Consider the following 22869-nt stretch of genomic DNA (forward strand, 5'->3'; position numbering starts at 1 on the left):
CATACGTACATACAGTTTTTCTATTGTTTTTAACCAGTTTCCAGTTAGCCGCAGAAGATTTATCCTAGTGTTAAAACCTCAGGCTTTTTAGTTTTGAAAAACAAATTACTGCCTATTTCCCCGTTTAAGACGACCTTTAAAACCTAAAATTCACCACTAAAAATTGGGGGTCATCTTATACTACCTTTATAAAAATTAAACCTTAAATTCTAAGTGATGTTTATTGGTAGCATAGGGAATCAGGATCATTTGTTCCAGCCATCCCAAAAAGGCCCCGTTTTCACTTTTTTTTTCTATTGTTAATGTGTTCAAAAGTTAAATTAAGAGTTTAAAGTAACGAAACAATACGTTATATGAAGTAAAATTTTCAAAATTTTATTTTTCCTGTGTATTATTTACGAACTGTTTGGTAAAAATGGTGCCTGGCCAGCTGGGGGATGGAGGGAGGAGAGACGGGAACATTGGTTGCAGTATACAAAGGTTGATAATAAAATAAATTTTATTCACATACTATGTACCAGGATAATAAAAGAAATTGATAGTTTGTGTGTCCGATTGTGTCAGAGAGAGAGAGAGAGAGAGAGAGAGAGAGAGAGAGAGAGAGAGAGAGAGTGTAATATGCGTGTTTACACTTGGAACTTGAGTGCCACAATACATCAACTTCCTGTTGGCAAATGGCAGACTTTTAAAACTATCATGAGGGTTTTGCAAACAAATAAGTAAAAAGTCAAGAATGCAAGGAAAGGAATGAGAAATAAAATTACTTTCCACAAGGAAGCCGTTTAAACAAACAATTGAAGGCATGCAGAAGCTGTCGCGTCGCCAGTTTGTTTATTACAGAGCCAAGTTACTTTTACAATAGTAAAAAATTGTAAAAAGCAATTGTCACTAGATTAGTATTTTACTGTAACAGAAATAAAAGTTATTTGGGCAAGTCAAGTGTAAGTGAAAGAAATGGGCAAATATGTCAGTGTGAAGTAGAGCCGTTTCTCTCTCTCTCTCTCTCTCTCTCTCTCTCTCTCTCTCTCTCTCTCTGCACTGAACACTGACTCGAAAGCTTTTTTTTTTATATTGCATTGCATTTTATTGTTTTCATGTTTTATGATTGTTAAATTTATTGTGAAATAAAATTTTGTTTTTTATGTGAATTGGTACTGCTTTTACATACATATGGTAAAGATTTTACTGTCTTCTCTCCTAACAATACCACGACGCACGATAACTTAAAATAATTTATTCAGTATTCCTCAAAAATGTAACCGCTCCCTCCCTCTACCTCAAGTTAGTATGTATCACTGCAATGACGAATGATTTTGTTAATCATTTATGGTAAATTTTATTGTGAAAAGCTTTGTTCTTTCATTTACTATTTTGTTAATATTGTTCAACTCTACATTTATGGTTCAACTAGACCGTCTCACTTGGCGCACCAAACACTGGCTCAATTAAGACTTATTTTTTTTTTGTATTGCATTTGTTTTCATATTTTATCATTACGTTAAATTTATAGGGAAATTCCCTTTTTATGTTAATTATTATTGGTTTTACATACATACTAAATAATATTTTAACTCTCTCTTCTCATTCACTCCTCAACATATCAATGCTCCCTTGTTCAGTGCCAAGTCAGCTGGGCGTGATGTCACCGCAGTTACGTACGATTTTATACATCTTTTATTGAAAGTAAATTTTATATTAAATGCTTTATACTTTTATTTATTTTGTCAGTTATGGTTATCATTAAACTATATAGTATTGTAAATGAAAAAAATTAATATAGTTTAACTTGTAAGACCAGTAGGCCATCGAATACAAGTATAAACCAGATAATCAGTCAGTTCAAAGGAGCATTTGTTTGACAAACAATACAAAATTTTTGCTCAAAAAACGGAAAGTTCAACATACGAAACATTCGACAAACGAGGTACCACTGTATTAGCATTGTTAGAGACCATGCCAAACTTATGCAAAACTTCTCCTTACGCGGGGGGTCTGGAAACTAACTTCGCGTAAGTTTGGGGTATTACTGTACACAGATGGTTTTGTAATTTAGCAGTTGTCTTGTAGTACTACAGATATGAAATAAATTCATGAAAATTTGCCATAATATTTTACCTCGTCTTATCTAAAGGACATCTTATACATGGAAATATGTGGTAATTGAAAATTTGTCATATTAGGATGTTTGCTCTTGAGAACATCCTCCGTCACCACACACATCGGTGAAACTAATGAGAGCAGACATTTTTTTATTACTACTATATTATATAAGTAAGGTAAACTGAATTTTAGATCCAGTTGTAGTTTTACAGTAGTTTTAATTTACTGTGTCATATATTTCAGTACGAACCAGAAGGGAATAATCGTGTATTCTATCTGGAAGATAATGCTGCAGCTGTCCAAGCTATCAGGGATATTAGCCGAAGAGTCAGCATATCATCTGGTCAGAAATTGTTAATACAAATTAACAGGTCTGCACCACCTGTTAGAGCTCTAACTGCAGAACAGGTAATTAAATATTGCATTTGTTATAGAAAGTACTTTTTACATTCTCTGGAAGTTACTTAAATCATGGTAATTGAAGTTTCATTTTTTTTTTTATCACCATCATTTTTCATGTGGTATCATTCATTTTTAAAGGACCCCTTACTTATGACTTGCATTGATACCTACATTAATACCTTACCCCAAGTGGTCATGTCATTTAGAGATACACGATGCATGTTGATAAATGACCTAAGTGTAATAATAAGCCGTTTTACTCAGTCTTACCAAGGAATTATTCAGCTGTAGGATTTGTACGCGAGGCAGACCAAACTTCAAATTTTGCTTTGGCACTGCCATCGCTAGTGTAGGTAACCACTACCGCCTACTTCCGGTAGAAAGGTATGACGACCCTCCCAATTGGATTTCAGCTGGCTCCTGAGTAACATCGGTAGCTCTGCGGACCTCCTTAGTCATCATTTGGATGGTTATTTTGAATTTCCTGCATATTGGTGATGTACAATTACATTGTGGTTTTGTTTTTGTTAGAATTAGTTACCTTACTTTGTCTTTTTTGTTGCCATTTTTGCTTGAATATGTCGTATTCAAGCACATCTGGAGTTAGGTTTTGCACAGATGGCTGCAGAACTAGATTAGTTAAAGAAATTTACTATCCTCACTCTAGATACACTAAATGTAGGGGTCAGGATTGTTCAAGGGAACTTAGATGTTCTGTATGTCAGGATTGGAACGAGGAGAAATGGAAACTTTGTATTTCACAAAATAAGAAGGTGTTGCAAAATATGAAGAGAAGGCAGCCCTTAGGGCTGATAGTAAGGCTAGTGTAGCTCCTCCGCCTCCCCCGTGTTAGTGGAGATTTCTACTCCTGTTTCTTCTCCTGTTCCTGGAAATCTCTCTCCTATTCTCAGTCCTCCAACCCCTTCATTTCCTACTCCTTTGCCAGCTTCCCATGTTCCATTTTCTGATACCATTGCTAGCCTCGAATCAAGGTTCGAGAGGAAGTTAAGATATTTGGCCAGTACTATGATGGAGTTATATGCCTTCATGAAATCGTTCATGGAGAAATGTGATGGAAAAAGTGTCCAGTGCTAGTACTAGTGAAGTACATTCTGAGGGGGTTGGCTGGTCCAGTCCTCCTAGACAAAGGTCACTGTCCCGCTCCCCCACCTCGGGAGAAGACATGCCGGAGGTCCAAGGGAGACTTGCGGCGCTTGTCCACGGCAGTCTCTCCTTCCCTCGATCCTGAAGTGTCGTATCAGGTCGACTGAGCGCCATTGGAAAGGTGTCTCTTTCAGTGCACAGTTATCATCGGACTCTAGTGGTTCATATCCTCCAGGTTCGCGTCATTGGCGTATTTCCATGGCCTCTTGCCCTCTTAAGAGGTCATCAGCAGTTGACGATTTCCCTATCTCCATTAAGAGATCTAGGGATACAGTTTCCAGTCCCAGCCCGTCTTGTAGTCATGCTGTTTCAACTCGCTACTCTTACGCTTAGACTTGCGATTCAGAGGACTCGACTGAGGTATCTGGCAGAAGCAGACTTCTCACCGGAGAACAGTATTCTAGTAACGGAAGAACAGATGGCCTAAAACAGGTTGGATTGATGTTATCACACTTATAAATGTAATATGAGGCTTTGCAAACAGTACCTAACCTTTGTGTAAGGTTTACTGAAACTTTCAGTAGATGTTTCCCAAAAGTAAGGTGTGAGTCAAAAGTTTCACGAAGACTCATTTAGCATTCCTATCCACCTGAAAGGGAGGATGGGGTGGAAGATTTCTACAAGATTTGCTGTTCAATTCAGCACTGGTAATTTAATTTATCCCATTATCATCTGGGTGAACATCTGGTTGAACATCTGGTCTCGACTTTTCAGAACACCTTGCTTATGTAGATTATTCATTACGTTTAGGTTGGTATTTTATAAAGATTTAGGATGAAATTATGACCCATGACCCTCTCCATTTAATTCTGTATAAAAGAAATCTTGAGGTTCTGCCATCCTGATTCCGTTCGAGGTAACCCCGCCCCTGACAGAACAGCCATTACCCCACTTCGCTTATGCTCACGAATCTCAGAAGGCCACTATTCTGCAAGACGAAGTGAAGAAGATGACGGAAAAAGCTGTGGAACAAGTATGCAGTCCGTTGAAAGGCTTCTACAGCAGGATTTTCCTGGTACCCAAAGCCAACGGGGAGTGGAGGACAGTAATAGACCTGTCAACTCTGAATCTGTTTATAAAGAAAACCAGTTTCAAAATGGAAACTCCAAAAACGGTTCTACAAGCAGTCAGGATCGGGGACTTTATTCTGACAGTCGATCTGAAGGACGCATACTTTCAGATACCAGTCCATCAGTCTTCGAGGAAATTTCTCCGCTTCAGTCTTGCAGGGAAAGCTTTCGAATTCAAGGTCCTGTGCTTCGGATTGACAACGTCTCCTCAAGTTTTTACAAGAGTGTTCACTCTCGTGTCGACGTGGGTGCATGCTCAGGGAATCAGGCTAATAAGATATCTGGACGATTGGCTGGTGATAGCGAAGTCCAGAGAGAAATTACTCAGGGACAGGGCGACCCTCCTGCAGCTTTGTCACAGCCTAGGTATTGTGATAAATCAGGAGAAGTCGCAGTTGGATCCAAGTCAACGTTTGGAGTATCTGGGAATGGTTATAGACACAACAGAAGCCAAAGTATTCCCGACAGACCAAAGAATAGAGAAATGGAAATAAGTGGTGAATGCCTTTTTTTTTTTTTTTTTTTTTTTTAAAAGGGAAAACAAACACAACCAGCAAGGCAGTGGCAGGTGGTACTGGGAATCCTAACCTCCCTGGAGAAGCTAGTAACACAAGGAAGACTACACCTTCGGTCTCTACAATGGAGGATGAAGGAGGTGGCACCAATAGTAGATCACCCGTACGAGCAAATTCCCTTGTCGGCAGAAGTGAGGAAAGACTTGCTGTGGTGGGTGAACGACGACAATCTGACAGTGGGTGTCCCCCTTCAACAATCCTCTCCGGACCTCTTGCTGTTCTCGGATGCGTCACTAGAAGGCTGGGGAGCCCATATGGAGGAGTTGATGGTGTCAGCAAAATGGAGTTGCAAGGACAGAGAACTCCATATAAACGTGCTGGAGTTAAAAGCAGCATTTCTAGCTCTACAGGAATTCAGGGAGAGAGTAAAGGGACACTCAGTGGTATTGATGTCAGACAACACCACAGTAGTAGCTTATATAAGCAAACAAGGAGGCCTAGTTTCTCGGCAGTTACATGTGATGACAGTTCAACTTCATCAGTGGGCTGTAGAGAACCTGGTAGACATCAGGGCCGGGTATATTCCGGAAACCAAAAAAAGAAAACATAGTGGCCGACAAGTTGAGCCGCAGGGATCAGATTCTGGGAACGGAGTGGTCCTTGCACCAACAGGTAGTGGACAGGATGCTCATGTTGTGGGAAGGACCGATCATAGACCTATTCGCAATCAGGTACAAACAAAAAGTTGGAAGTGTATTGTTCGGTAGTCCAGACGCAGAGGCAGTAGCAGAAGATGCGCTACAACACCCTTGGGACAATCTGGACGTGTACGCATTTTCCTCCATTTTGTCTAATCCGTCAGGTTCTGAACAGGGTAAATGCGGTCTCAGAACCTCAAGATGACCCTGGTAGCTCCGTTATGGCCGAAGCAGAGTGGTTTCCAGACCTACTGGAACTCCTAATAGATGTGCCGAGAGAGTTACCCCCATGGAGCAACCTACTGTGTCAGCCGCACATGGAGAGGTACCACCAGTCGGTGAAGTCCCTATTGCTTCATGGGTGGAGACTGTCAAGTATCTCCTCCGAACGAGAGGGTTTTCGCAGAAAGCAGCAACTCAGATGGCAGGAAATATCAGAAAATCATCTGCGACAGTATACCAAGGAAAGAGGTCAGCATACTGTGATTGGTGTCGTAGAGGGAACTTGTCTCCACTCGGTACCACTATTCAGCAGTTAGCAGACTTTCTGATATATCTCAGAACAGAAAAGCATATGTCTGTGTCTGCAGTGAAGGGGTACAGGGCGGCTCTAGCCTCAGTCTTACGAATGAAAGGAGTGGACATTTCGTCTTCATGGGAGTTGGCCATGCTGATTAGGAGCTTTGAACAGTCATGTCCACCAAAGGAGCTAAAAGCCCCAGATTGGGATCTGACCATGGTACTGAGTAGTCTGACAAAACCCCCCTACGAACCACTAAGGCAGTCCACGGATAGGAGCCTGACCCTGAAGACAGTCTTCTTATTGGCCCTTGGCATCAACCAAAGGGGTGGGGGAGCTCCATGGCCTGTCATATCTCATAAAGCACTTGAGAGGTTGGAGGTCAATGGTATTTGAGTTTGTACCGGAATTCGTGGCCAAGACCCAAAACCCAACAATAGTGGACGGCAGATTCGACTCCTTTACCATACCTTCCTTGGCAGACTTTGTAGACAATGACAAAGATGAGATGCTTCTGTGCCCCGTCAGGACACTAAGGGAGTACTTAAGAAGAACAAGGCACCTCAGGCCGGGATGCCGGAGGTTGTTCGTAAGTACAGGACGGAACAAGAAGGAAGTGTCCAGGAATACAATATCGTTTTGGCTAAGGGAGACGATCAGAAATGCTTATATGACAGAAGACAGGGGGTCAAATAGCCAGGTGGGAGCTAGAGCTCATGACATCAGGGGCTTGAGTGCTTCTCTGGCATTTAAGAAGAACATGTCTGTGGAGAGAATTCTGAAAGCTGGTGTGTGAAAACGCCAAACAACTTTCACCTCATTTTATTTGAAAGACGTTGCCCATAGATCCTTGGACACTTTTTCCTTGGGTCCAGTGGTGGTGGCCCAACAAGTGATATAGCTCATCCAGTACCCTTAGCGGGTCAGTTTGAGTCTAGTCTAAGATGAAGGTATGAAAGTAGAATGAATGGGATGACTGGTCTTTTTTTCTTTACTACTCTCTTCCTACTCCTTTAACTACGGGCAATATGAAGGAGGGTACCGTCATATGCTGGAACGGACTACGTAGATGCAGGTGAGGTGGTCAGCCATACTGTGAAGCTATCTTAGGTTATGATATACTTTTCAGTAGCAACACACCCCTCTAGATAATAGGGAAGAGAGGGGTGAGGGTGGATCCAGTTACAAGGGACAAGAGTAAACCATAGAATGGTATCAACACCCAGAGAGGGAAACCAATAGATTCGCTTATATCTTTGGTTCTAGGTTCATTGTCCATTCTCTTAGAATTTCCCTAATATATTCGGAAATGGATAAGGTGGCAAACTTCCAGTCAGTTGTAGAGACTTACCTCCCTCCAATAAGTAAGTCTATCCTAATGTTAAGACCGAAGGTTTGTTCCGTATATGAACAAATACCAAATTTGTAACTAATTTGTATTTTTCATAACTAACAAACCTGAGGTCTTAACAGGTAGAGGCCCACCTCGAAACACCCCTCTAGCAGTCTAAACTGGGTTAGAAATATAACTGATGGGTCACAGGTCGCCGTGGGCATTCTGGGTATACATGTCCCGTGACCTGGTATAGATGACAATAGTCCCTGGATCTCACAAGTGTAATTTTAATTCTACTGCGTTTCCAGCTTGGCACTAGTAAATCCTAATGTTAAGACCTCAGGTTTGTTAGTTATGAAAAATACAAATTAGTTACAAATTTGGTATTTTTCGACCATTTTGGTCGAGTCAAAGTTGAGCAAAGGTTGAAAATTTGGCACTTATCATTATTTATATGAAAATATTTCAAAACTGATAAAAGCTATAACAATGGGTTGTGTTTTGTTGTATTCCACATGAAATTGCACACATTTTCATGTATAAAACTTTATGTAACGTCTAATATAAAATGGTGCAAAAATTGCGACAAAGTGACAAAAGAATTTCCAAGATTTTCGGCCGAGTTACTGCGCGGACATAAGGAAATTTTTTTCAAAAATTCACCATAAATCGAAATATTGTGCTAGAGACTTCAATTTGTTGCAAAATGAAGGTAAATGATTGAATATTACTAGAATGTAAGAGTTTTAGCTTACAATTGCATTTTTCTACCATTTCTGTCGAGGTCAAAGTGGACCAAAGGTTGAAATTTTGGCACTTACCGTGATTTATATGACAATATTTCAAAACTTATAAAAATTACAACCATGGGTTGTTTTTTGTTATATTCTACATGAAATTGCTCACATTTTCATACATAAAACTCTATGTAACGGCTAATATAAAACGGTGCAAAGGTTACGCCAAAGTGACGAAAGAATTTCTGAGATGCGTCGCTGATGCTTTATAGTGTGAGAAGAAAAGAATTCGCGCATGTGCGCCTGGGTAACCTGGTAAACAAAACAATAGCGTGATCCATGAACTCGCAGCATCCCTCAAGGCGTGTGATTTAAAATTTTTCGCAAACTAGGCATATAACTATTTTTCCGTGAATATTTGAAAAAACTTTTTGTAGTCGACGTACCGTACATCCACTTAGCACCCAACAGACAATTTTAGTCTACGTATGATACATCCAGTCGGCGTTTAAGGGTTAATATGGTTTAAAAATTTGATAGTTACTGTTAATTACAATGAAACTACGAATATTGATTCAAGTTATGTTTGGATTATCTTGGTTTCTTGATTTATAGGTCTGGAGTAACAGTGCCGTATTGTTTTGTATAACTATGCCAATACTACACACTCTCTCTCTCTCTCTCTCTCTCTCTCTCTCTCTCTCTCTCTCTCTCTCTCTCTCTCTCTCTCTCTCTCTCTCTCTCTCTCTCTTTATAAATTATTCAAGGAATTTTGGTGATACTGTGATTTTTACAGTTCACAGACATATACGTATTCTCTTTCAGCGTGAAAAAGTGACTTCTGTAATGAGTGAACGCTACTGTGTGGAGTTGAAACGACTGGATTTGAAAAATTTCCATAATGATGCAGGTATGTATGCTTATTTTTAAAAATTTTAGTTCTGTTTGTAGTTTTTGTCTTCATCAGCTTCTTTGGAATTGAAAATATGAATGTAATTAGTTTATATTTCAATGGAACAAATCAGTGAAAAATGCAAGGGAGTTATATTTATTTAGGTAGATTAATAACACTTATGTAACAAAAACACATAAGCCATGCATGTAAACCAGGACTTGGGATGATGTAATAGTTTGGAATAAATTTTTTGTTTGCACAAAACTAATGCTATTACATACATCGTAGACAACATGTAAGTTTTTATATAAAAAAGAATAAAAACATAAAAGTCATTGATGGACATCATAAACATACTACAGTTGTGGGTATATTTGTACTTCAGTTGTACCATCCATTATTGGTATCACTTTTAATACCCATAAGGAACATAGCTAGTCTCCCTCAACTGCTTACAGTACCTGTAATATAAAATAATTACATAAATAGAATAAAATAAAATACTGTATTACATGTAATTACAAATGTACATTTAAAATATATACATACAGTAATATTTTTATAATTAGTATTATATTCATAATTAGATATGTATTTTTACTTTATGCAAGTGGTATAAAAGAGTATATGTTATATAGTATATTTTAGATGTTAGAAAACTTACACAAAATATATTTATGGATAGTGTGTGAGTTCTTATATTTAGATTTACTTTATGTTTCATGAGTATTCATGTTTCAAGTTTATCAGTAAGTTAATTGATAAAAAGTTGACTACATAATAAACACTTATCAGTAGTAACTGTAATTATAAATTTTCACCAATAATTTTAATATTCTCTAAGATGGATCCTGTTTTATAAGGTTCATTACTATTAGTAATGGAAACTAGAAGTAGGCTACTATGGGATATATACTGTATACACATGTATTTTGGAGGTAACAGACCCCTTTATAAATCTTGCATGATTGAAGTAAGTGCCAGTTCTTTATTCTTTTTCAGAAATGACTTCTTTCACTAATGGCTTTGTTTTGTTTGTTTCATTTTGCTAGTGCTTTCAATTTCTCATGAAGTTCTTTTCTTCTTATCTTTTATTATAATTTTAATCTTGTTTGTATAGTGAGTTGTAAATTTCTTAATACAATGCACCTTTGTCCTTTTTAGTCTTACACTGGAATGCTTTGCTACAAGACAAAAATTTAGAATGATACTAGCACCTGGATCTTGACATTGCCATATGTGAGAGAGGCTTTTTTTTTTCCTTGCCTCTTTCTTAAGGAGCAGTTCATGCATCTTATTGATTTTTTTTTTTATAAAAGAAAACACATTTTATAAAAGGTAACAAGCCTTTCTCCCATCCCCACACTCATTTATTTCCTATTTGGGCAACAAAATGAGTACAGGTGCATTCTTTTCAGTAGAAAGGTGCATTTGAGATGAGTTTTCCCAAGAGTCATCATCTGATATATGCGTAATGTTTTTGTATTATGAAGATATTGCATGTGATCAGATATGTGTAAAACATGATTTTTTTTATTTTTTCAGGACTGGTGGCAGCAGATATTTTCTGCCCCCTTTGTCGATTGCCAAATATGAAAATTATAGTGGATGTTATAGTTGGTCATATCCCTCTGGTTGAAGAAATTGATTTTGGTTCCAATAAGTTATACTCCCTTGAAGAAACAAATCGGCTTGTAGGGTCTTGCCCAAACTTGAAGAGACTAATTCTCTCTAACAATAAGGTAAGCTTTATTATATTGCTTATTTTCAGCTGCTGAATTAAAACAAAAAATCCAGAGCAAACACTGTCATTTAAGGGGACCCTCCGCTATGGCGGATGACATGTCAACTTGAAAAAATAAAAAATCGAGTTACTTGTATCTATGCAGAAACATGCTGTGCATGCTTTCCAGAAGTTTCAGCCAATTATTTTTACAAATAATGAAGATACAGCGGTTTTTAAATGGTAACGTCATCGTAACTGTGTCATCTGTATGACTTGAGTTTGACAGGATTGTTTTTGCGTGTTTATTTTTGCATATATACAGCGATTTTTTCAGATTTTTTTTTCAAAATTCTCATACATCTGGTAGCAATGAAAGGTAGTGTCAGAGCTGCTCAGAGTGGTTATAGCATAGGTGAGACTCAGTTACTCCACAGACGTCAAAGGAGTTGCACGCACTTACACACTTGCGTTTGGTTACTAGCTATTTACGTTGTTTTTATAACTTCTTAGTGAACTTATAGCAATGCTGAAGTTACCTAAGATCAAGAAGGCTACTCAGCAACTAAGGCTAGCAAAATTAGTGAAGGCCAGGAGTGTGCTGAAAGAAAAACACAAAAATTCATTGTATCAGCTCCCTCATTGTCTTATGTCACGCCATCAACATCATTGTCTCGTGTCACGCTTAGGGTATTAATACCACTTTTAGGGGGAGGACCAGGATCCTTGATGTAGAAATCAACAATAAAAGTACAAATTAAGTAATTATAATAATGTTGTTTTGACTTTTATAAGAAAAAAGCAAAAATTTACATAGCAAATCTTTGGGAGCTCATAACTCAAAAACACTTATTCGCCTGTTGGTAGCCATTACTTGGTTATTTATTATCCAATTTTAGAGAGAAAGATATCATTGGAAAGAGGAATAAAAATCCCATAATTCCCTGTGAGCCTATTTTTTCTTTCTTTCTTTCTTTTTTTTTACGATTTTTTTAAGTGTCTAACAAAAAAAAATCATGAAAAAAAAAAATCAATATTCTGTTCACACAGAATTATTCCGTATAGTATAAAGTAGTTTTTATGGCACGATTTTCAATACAACTGATGTCATATTAGCAGAGAAATTGCTATCTAAATTTTTTTTTTTAATTATAATTTTTGCTAATAAAACTAAAAATTTTTGCTCAAATGTCTTGAAATTTTTGTATGATGAGGGTATTATATATATCTAAAACATATATGGTAATTGTGTATTTTGTATAATAAAAAAAAAAATACACAACATAGTGGACGGTCCCCTTAATACAATATGATGTCACTTAGTAGAGGTGGTAGTTTTTATGTATGAACACATTCTTAAGTCGATTTGCTTAAATTCCCTGCAAATAAAATTTCAAGCTGTACTTTGCAGCAGTTTGAGAGTCATTATGCTTAGAAATTACGGAAAATACAATAATGATTGTTTGCTGTTGAGTACAAGTCAGTTTTTTGCAGTTGATTTTATCTCATTATTTTGACCAGGGCCTGAATTCTAGATATATCATGCTTTTGTTAGTATATCTCACTATTCTGCTTTTTCTTGGTTAATGGGGATCCTTAATTTTACTTATCTGCAATTTAGGCTTGGTTTTTCTGTTTGTTAATGACTTTAGTCCCAGTAGATATCCAGTAGTATACTGCATGTTTAGAGGAATAAGGTTTGAATGTATGACTAATTTTTTCAATTCCATTTTCTATATGTTATTACTATTGCCTTGTTTGTGATAGTATTACTAATGTAAATATATCCCAAATAGTTTATTGTGTTCTGTACTTGAAATCCATATAGTAGATGGAATTGTTGTGAATGGAGGACGCATGACATTATGTATTTATATCAATATGAATTAAACAATTAGAAACGATCTTAAGAGTATCATTTAAGTGATTAGTATAGTTTATATAAGTACAGTATATTAGCATGCAGTATTATGTAGCAAATTTAGGGCTTATCATGACAGGAAAGATTTTATGGAATTTGTGGTAGCTGCTATGAGGTCTAAGGCAAAGAAAGTGTGTTGTATGCAATAGGGGCAAAAAATTATGAGAACATATGGCCCTTGACCTTCTGATACCCATAAGGATTGATGTCTCAATTTCTATCATGGTAAGCAGTTGCTATACATGATTTGCTTAAAGATGAGGTAGCAGAGGGTTATCTAAGTAATAATTTGAACTTTCATTGTAGAGGGTAAGATTCAATGTCATAGTTTTTAAGTTGGTGAAACTGGCCCAAACTGGATCATCATCATTACCTTTGAAAAGGTTATGTTTTTAGCATGGTTTAGATTTCATCAGAGTTGAACCTCCATACTGGAAGGAACTGGTATATTATCAGGATAGATAGAAATAGAACACTTCATCCTTGACTGAGGGTCAAAAGCAAATAGAAATTCAAACTTCGCCCATCTTCTGAATTATACTTATACGGTATGTATATGGCATACTTACCTCACTAGTGAAATTGATTTTCAGTGAGGTCAAGGTTATACTAACCCTTAAACGCCGAAGGGGTATATTAAAAATCGTCTTCCGTGCCGAGGCAGTCTCAGAGTGAGCGCGGGAGCGGAAAATTTTTTTTTTTTTTCAAAAAATCACAGCGCGCTTAGTTTTCAAGATTAAAGAGTTCATTTTTGGCTCTTTTTTTTTATCATTGCCTGAAGTTTAGTATGTCAACCATCAGAAATGAAAAAAATTATCATTATCATATATAAATAATGCAATATATGGTAGTGCAAAAAAAAAATTTCATATATAATTGTATTCAAATCGCCCTATGCGCAAAACGGTTAAAGGTAATGAGTTAATTTTTTTTCGTTGTAATATACACTAAATTGCGATAATTTTGGTATATAACACATTGTAAAACGATAAAAGCAACACAGAAAATATTATCACAAAATAATGCATGAATTCGTAACGCGCGGACGTAAACAAATATTATTTTCAAAAATTCACCATAAATCTAAATATTGTCCTAGAGACTTCCAATTTGTTTCAAAATGAAGACAAATGATGAATATTACTATAATGTAAGAGTATTAGCTTACAATTGCAGTTTTTGACCATATCTGACGAGTTAATGTTGACCGAATGTCAAATTTTTTTATATTTTTTTATATGCAATTATTTGGGAAATTAGAAAAGATACAACCTTCAAATATTTTCGTTTTATTCTTCATGAAATTGCGCACATTTTCATATATAAAACTCTATGAAATGCCTAATATGAAACGGAGCAAATATTCCAAGAATGGGACGTACGCATTTCGGAGATTTGTGGCAGAGAATCCGCGCGCGGAGGGAAGGAAAGTTTTTTTTTTTAAATTCACCATAAATCTAAATATTGTGCTAGAGACTTCGATTATTTTTTGTTGTATTCTACATAAAATTGTGCACATTTTCATATATAAAACTTTATGTAACGGCTAATTTAAAATGGTGCAAACATTACCACAATCGCATGTATGATTTTTTCGGAAGAGTTACCGCGCGGACGTATAGAAAATGTTATTTTTTTTCATAAATTCACCATAAATCGAAATATTGTGCTGGAGACTTCCAATTTGTTGCAAAATAAAGGTAAATGATTGAATATTACTAGAATATAAGCGTTTTAGCTTACAATTGCGTTTTTCGACCATTTCGGTTGAGTCAAAGTTGACCGAGGGTTGAAAATTTGTCACATCATTATTTATGTGAAAATATTTCAAAATTGATAAAAGCTACAACCATGGGTTGTTTTTAGTTGTATTGTGCATGAAATTGCGCACATTTCCATATATAAAACTTTATTTAACGGCTAATTTTAAAACGATGCAAACATTATCACAATCGCATGTATGATTTTTTTCGGAAGAGTTACCGCGCGGACGTAAGGAAAAAGTTTTTTCATAAATTCACCATATTTCGAAATATTGTGCTAGAGACTTCCAATTAGTTGCAAAATGAAGGTAAATGATTGAATATTACTAAAATATAAGAGTTTTAGCTTACAATTGCGTTTTTCGACCATTTCGGTAGAGTCAAAGTTGACCAAAGGTTGAAATTTTGGCACTTATCGTTATTTATATGAAAATATTTCAAAACTGATAAAAGCTACAATCATGAGTATTTTTTTTTTTTTTTATTCTACATAAAAATGCGCTCATTTTCATATATAAAACTCCATGTAACGGCTAATTTAAAATGGTACAAAAATTATGTCAAAGTGACGAAATAATTTCCGAGATGTGTCACAGATACTTTTTAGTGTGGCAAGAAAGAAATTCGCGCTTGCGCGCCTGCATAACGATTGTAAACAAAACAACACCTTGATCCGTGAACTCCCAGCATCCCCCAAGGCGCGTGATTCAAGAGTTTTTGGCTGGTAGGCCTAAAAGTATTTTTCCGCGAATTTTTAAAAAAAACTTTTGTATGTCGACGTAAAATACGTCCAGTCGGCACCCGAGAGACAAAAAATGTCGACGTAAAATACGTCCAGCCGCCGTTTAAGGGTTAAGAGGTCAGAGGGAGAATGAAAACTTTTCCTTGGGCATTACTTTAAAACTATGTGATAGGGACTGCTTATTTGTTTGTTTGTTTGCAGGATTTGGCCACATAATTGGCAACAGCTAGTATTGGATTTTTTATGATAGTTTTGTTATTTGTAAATAGGATATATTTTATGCTCACAAAGATTAAGCCACAGATACCCCTTTGGTGTTGAATTCTTTCTACGTGGGAAATAATTTACTACCAAACAGAATTGTAAATAATATATATGCATCTGCCCTAGTTTGAACTCAAACCCATGGCTTTTTTAAATTAACTTAGACCCGGACCAAGACTAAAGAAGTGGGTTAGAACTTTAGTTTTGAGTAGTCCCCCATATATTCACTACATCATCATATATGCTTTTTACTTACAGACCAGTATAGTATCATAAGTAAGTTTTTTATAACTACTTTTAGAACTAAATTTTGTATTTTCAGTTGGCCAGTATTGAAACTTTAAGCCATCTTCAAGGTTTGAACATTGTGGACATCTCACTGGAGGGAAATGGATTGTGTAACAAATTCCGGGACACTGAATCATACATCAGGCAGGTTCCCATTATATTTATATTGAATCCTGATTGAAAGTTTTAAAGTAGTTTTGTAAACTGGTGCAAATTGCTCGATTAAATTCATGGCTGAAGATGACAGGTAATTGCTTTACCTGGTATTTCTTCATGAAAATTCCTTAGTTCACACAATAAACTAACCTTTTATTTTATATATGCTATTATACCGGGTAGATAATGAAAACATTGTTTTTACGATGTGATTATGGTGGGTAATGCCTTCTCTGTAATGGAAATTTTCAACTCATTACCAGCCACATCTCGGTTTTGTCTGTGGCAAAAACTGTCGAGTTGTTCTTCTGGAATCCATCACATAACACCTTTTTATATTAAATCAGAGTTTGTTAAATTTTAGGCAGTTAATCATGTATAGAGTAATCTATACAACAAACAAGCCTTTTGTTTTACAAATTTAGGTCATACTTGTAAGTGAATACAGAGGTGATTATGGAGGATTTGATCTACTGCTTTAGACAAGGCCTTTGTCTCACCTGCAACACTATTTGTCACCAGATGATATAGCTGTTGCTTTCATTTAACCCTCCTTTTATAGCTTAGTAAGTACAGGATACTGTAGTACTTTCCAGTGATTTGCTTTTAAAGAATAAGAGTGGTCATCATTACTGTAAAAATTTCTTTCCTTTTGTGAATGTTATGCAACTTGAGATTACCCCACTGGCAACATTAGTATATTCTTTCCCTTTAAATATATCTTGTTTAGTCCGCTCTGCCAGTTTCACTGGTTCAGCAGTTTTTTTACTTCTCCTTTGGCCAAGGCTCCTACTGTTCAACTGCAGGTGCCCTCAACAACTGACACACACACATAGACCCCATTCAGAGTAAGCTGGACTGTATCCTGAGCCTACTCATGAAGGCTTCCTCAGCCCCTCAGACTACAGCACCTGTGTTGTAATCACCTGTTTCTTCTGAGGACGAAGATGTAGTAAATCAAGAAGTTCCCACCTCTGCATATGCTTCTTCATTGAAGTTTCTGCTCTTAACTTTTGCAGGATATTTTTCCCCAACTACTCCTTCCTCTCCAGCTCCAGCTTTGACTATTTGAATGTATCCCCGTATCTATGACTCCACAAGGTTACCGAATCAGATGGTTTTGTCTTCTTCAGTGAAGAAAGCCCTTTATGAAATGGAAGGTTGGCCAGCAGAAAAGAGAAATCAATGAACAACAGCATTCAGTTTCCCTCCTTCTAGATTATCTAGGAGGAGATGCCTGTTGTATGCCACAGGTGAAGCTCCCTCCCAGGAAGTGTCTGCCTCCTCCCAGGGGGACTTCTCTAAACTTGTGGATTCAGGATGCAGGTCAGCATTTGCCTCTGCAAAAATAATGTTCTCTGCATCGGAGTTACCTCATCTTTTGAAAAACTTCCTCAAGGTGCTGAGTTTATGAGGTTTCTAGATTGGGCAGTTGGTGCTTTGCCTCGCAAGATAAAGGATTTATCAGTTTTGCCCGAGGATTATGCTTCAGATTGGCACAGTACTCTCTCTTGTATTGACAAAGGAATCAGGGATGGCTCTCTCGAGTTAACCTTGCTTTACACCATGAATATCGTTAAGAAAAGAATTCTGGTGTCATGGAGAGTTATGCTATCCCTTTTATGGAGAAGCCTCCTTTAGCCATCACACCTGTTGCATTGACAGCTTATTTGTCAGGCTCAGAGGTTTTCTGCTCTCTGTGTGAAAGTTACAGCCCTTGTCAAAAAGATGTGATAGAAGTGGCAGGTATACAGTGGTCCCCCTGTATTCGCAGGGGGATGCGTACCAGACCCCCTGTGTGAATAGTTGGAACCCCTATAAAAATGCTTATACCTCCTATTTTGTTAGTCAAAACTCAAGAAAAGCACTAAAAAATTTTATACCTGGCTTTTTAAATAGTTTAGCACAAAATGTGCATTTTCTAATGAAATGGATTAAAAAAAACCAGGAATTTGTGGATATTTCTTGTAGAAAAATACCACGAATAGGCGAATTTTCTGCGAATAATGTGGGGAAATGTTCCCGAGAGAAGTCCGCGAATCCGGAGAACGCGAATGCGGGTGGTCCACTCTATTCTCTAGGATTCTACAACCAACTGTTTGTAGTTCCAAAGGCCTCAGGAGTAGGAGACTGGAGACCTGTGCTATATGTCAGTGCTCTGATTGTCTTCATACAGAAGACATAATTCAATATGGAAATAAATCAAACTGTCCTTTCATCCATTCTCCAAGGAGATTGGATGACATCTATCGATATGGAGGATGCCAATTTCCACATTCCAATCCATCCAGAATTGTGGAAGTTTCTCAGCTTTGTTTTTGAAGGCAGTTCAGAGCCTTATGTTTCTACCTCTCGACAGCTCCACAGGGCTATACCAGAGTTCTGGCTCCCCTCAAAGTGGCTACATCTATGGGAATCAGAATATCCCTCTACCTCAATGATTGGCTTCTTCAAGCCAATCAGAACAGAAATGTATTTAGGACCTTCAAAGAATCCTTCTCCTAGCTCAAGAACTGTTTCTCATCACCCTAAAGCAATCACAGCTGGTTCCTACTCATAGGATTCTTTATTAAGGAATTCTGATAGACTTTGAGAGCTTTCGGGTTTCTCCATCCCTGAAATGTGCCTCAGTGGCGTGATCAGTATGGTCTTGGCCTGCCACCTTGGTGGCTGTGAGTTCAATTCTCTGTCATTCCACTGAGGGGTTAGAGATGTGTATTTTGGTGATAGAAGTTCACTTTTGACGTGGTTCGGAAGTCATGTAAAGTCGTTGGTCCCATTGCTGAATAACCACTTGGTTCCATGCAACGTAAAAACTCCATACAAACAAATCCATCCCCGAAACGAATAAAGTTGTGCCTGAAGACAGTGAGAGAATTTTTAGCACTCCAGTCATGCTCAGCAAACAAATGGATGAGCCTTCTAGGGACCTTATCATCAATAGAGCAGTTCGTAATCCTAGGTAGGTTATATATGAGACCTCTTCAGTATTTTCCAAAGGCCAGTTGGGGCAGAAAAAGTCTCCCGGATTCATTCACCTTTCCAATAGCCCCTGAAATAAAGAAGGGCTGATTATAGTAGAATTACGAAGGAAGACCGAATGGGGGAAAGTCACTCCTTCCTTTGGGCCCCAACCTAGACTTCTCAGATGCATCAGATCTACGTAGGTTGAGATCTATGTAGGTTGGGGAGCTCTCCTAGGGAGCAAAGAAGTATCCGAGACTTGGTCCCAGGAGCGAAAATCATGGCCACAGAAGTTTTCGACAAGACAGTGGCAGTCCACTCAGACAGCAATACTGCTCTGTCTTACATAAGAAAGCTAGGGGCAACCCACTCTTCCTCCATGTGTGAAGTAACAAAAAATCTTATTCTCTCGGCAGCCCAGAACAGAACAAGGTTAGTAACAATGTTTATCTAAGGGAAACTGAATGTTCTGGTGGACAAATTGAGCCGCCAGAAGCAAGTCCTACCTACGGAGTGGGCATTAAATCTCCTGCTCTACTTAGACCACTGGAAATTGTGGGGGAAAACCAGTATTAGACCTTTTTGCAACATTTAAAAACCATCAACCTGATGCTATGCTCGCCCAGTCCTGGATCCTTGAGCATGGGCAACGGATGAAATGTTACAAGATTGCTTAGTCAAAGAACTCTATGCCTCTCCTCCCCTGAATATGGTGAGATAAGTAGTAAACAAGATTTGATTTCACAGAAATGTTTCAATAATTTTGATAGCCCCCTTTTGACCAGCAAAAGATTGGTTTCCAAACCTCCTCAAGCTGCTAGCAGATTTCCCAAGGTTACGACTTCAAAAACCCCAGCTTCTCAGACAGCCACACTTAGGCAGTTCCATCAGGGATTGTGTACTCTGGCACTGATAGGCTACAGACTGTTAGGAAATTACTCAGAAAGAAAGGCTTTACAAAATCCAAAGTTTATCAGTCATGGTGTAGAAGACACTATCTCCTCTAATAATACCTTTATAATGGACAAAGCAGATTTTCTGTTATACCTTAGGAAGTCTAGAAGGTTAACTGCTTCAACTATTAAGGGATACAGAACCATGCTAAGCTCAGTAATCAGACATGGGTCAAGATTTGTGTTCTGACCAAGATTTATCAGATCTTATTAAATTCATCTAATTAAATTCTTTGATACCACCAAGCAGAAACAAATTTCTTTGATAATTAGGAATTTAGAGAGTTATTAAATGGCTATCAGGTTCGTGGTTTGAAGCCATGCATTCTGTCTTCTTGAGAGATTTAACCAGAAAGGATGTTTCCAGTTGCGTTTTGCTCATTTTCACAGGGATTCTCAGCAAAGAATGACTCCTTCTCAACCATGGCTTCGTTCTTGTATCATCAAGAGTTTGTCAAATATTTTGGGCCCAGATGAGGAAGAAAGAACTTTATGCCCTTTGAGGGCACTTGATGGACCTTCAAACAGTCTTTGGTGTTTGGTTATGAACCCTTCATGCCCTCTCTCATAGAATGCCCTGGCATTCTTCCTTAGAAATCTCATCTCGGAAGCACATAACTTAGTTGGAGAGGAGTTTTCTCCTATTTGTAAACTGAAGGCCCATGAAATAAGGGCAGTCTCCACATCTTTGGCATACAAACATAATTTATCCCTTTCGTCTATTCTACAAGCAACTTTCTGGAAATGTAAATCAGTTTTCGCTTCACATTATCTACGTGACACAGAGAGGGTTTACAGCACATGCAGTACCTTGGGTTCATTTACAGCGGCTAGCGTAGCGTTGGGGAAGAAAGTGAAGGGAGCAATTCTCCCATCCTGTTTCCTCTTCGCCTTGACAGGAGTGTTCAATCGTAGGGGAGCCTGGAAGTGCTGAGTACTTGGAGTACCCTCCAGTCTTGTTTGCTTTTAATGGTTGGGTAATGGTTTTTTTTTTTAAAGCTGATAGAATTTTTAATCTGATTGATTGTGGGACTGCCCCCTGGGTAGGGGCAAAATTGTGTTCTTTGCTAGCCTTCAGAATCATCATTAGTTGCAAAGTCTCCACCAAAGTGGCAAGAACTCAACGGCTATACATGCCACGCCTCTACTAGATAAGATGAGTGCTGAACCAGAGGCACTATTCACCTGCAGCAGCTCTCTTATCAGGTAAGGAAACAACAAATATTGTCTCAATGTTAGCAGTCAAATTCAGTGGAGGAATTATGTGTCAAGCTTATCTTAGAATACATCTGTGAAGGATATTTGGTAAAAGATAAAGAAAATTAACGGTAAATATGTAAGACCTCTCAGAAGTGCAATATACCAAGATGGGATAACATAAATCATGACCCATATGAAATATCAAATATAATAGGAAAATATCTTGAGAACATATGTGCTTACTCTAGTCTGGACATATATTTGCAAGCCATAAGAAAACAAATAAAATGTCATACCTAATTTTGAAACTATTGAAGACTTGGAGTACAATTATACCTTTAATATGAATGAACTAAACAATGTTCTTGACTCGTGTCATCCTTCAGCCCCGGGTCATGACAGGATTTCATTTGAGGTGATACAAAAACTGGCCGAAGCGTGTTTTCCCTGATAAGTGGAAACCTGCTATTATTATTCTTATAAATAAACTGGGAAAAGATGCAAGTAATCCATCTAATTACAGACCAATATCTCACAATGGTCAATGTATGACTAACATATGTTATGTTATCATCAAGGAATCCATACTAACTCTAACACAATCAGGTTCAATAGCTGGTCGGTCAACCCTAGATCCCGTAACATATCTAGAAGACCATATCAGGAAAGGTTTTGATCAGAAAAATTGACAGTAGCTGTCTTTTTTGATATAGAGAAAGCATATGACACAACATGGAGATTTAACATCATGCAAAACTTCACTCAGTTGGGTTGTGGGATCACCTGCCAGTTTTCATTAAAAACTTTCTTACAGATAGAACTTTCCAGACACGAGTAGAAAATTCATATTTACAATGCTTTAATTTAGAAGAAGGAATTCTTCAGGGCAGTGTCCTGAGTTGTACTTTGTTTGCCTTGGCAATTAATGACATCACCGCAGATTACCAAATGGAGTTAAAAATAGCTTTTACGTTGATGACTTTGCCATATACTACACGAGTAGCTCCCTGATACATGCCTAAAGAGTCATCAATACTGCCATCACAAATACAAGTAAATGGGCAAATCCAGTTGGATTTCATTTTTCAGCCAATAAAACAGAAGCCATTGTTTTCTATAAAGACAAAAGGTGGCTAAAACACCAAGATCAAACTCCATCTATATAACACTAAAATTGAGTTTTGTGCAAATGTTAAGTACTTAGGATTAATGTTTGATTAGCATTTAAACTGTAAAGCACACATCAAGTATATTGAAGTCAATGTCATTAAAGCCCTTGCCCTATTAAAGAAATTATCTCACTCTACATGGGGAGCAGGACGTGACACCCTGCTAATGTTATATAAGACATCAGTTTTATTTATAATAGACTACTGCTTTCCTATATATTCTTCAGCATCTGAAGCAAAATTAAAAGCTCTTGATGCTTTGCATCACGAAGGAATACGCTTACGTACC

General features: G+C 37.5%; 1 protein-coding gene across 1 annotated transcript in view; it reads left to right on the forward strand.

The window, feature by feature from the left end:
* LOC135220640 (nuclear RNA export factor 1-like) overlaps positions 1-22869 on the forward strand; it is a 320030-nt gene that overhangs the window by 235967 nt on the left and 61194 nt on the right. The window contains exons 6-9 of the mRNA XM_064257959.1: positions 2344-2508; positions 9368-9452; positions 10983-11179; positions 16173-16282. Coding sequence (XP_064114029.1) covers positions 2344-2508; positions 9368-9452; positions 10983-11179; positions 16173-16282 — 557 coding nt within the window. The remainder of the gene's footprint in view (positions 1-2343; positions 2509-9367; positions 9453-10982; positions 11180-16172; positions 16283-22869) is intronic.

This window comes from Macrobrachium nipponense, chromosome 2, assembly GCF_015104395.2.
Source record: "Macrobrachium nipponense isolate FS-2020 chromosome 2, ASM1510439v2, whole genome shotgun sequence".
Taxonomy (NCBI): domain Eukaryota; kingdom Metazoa; phylum Arthropoda; class Malacostraca; order Decapoda; family Palaemonidae; genus Macrobrachium; species Macrobrachium nipponense.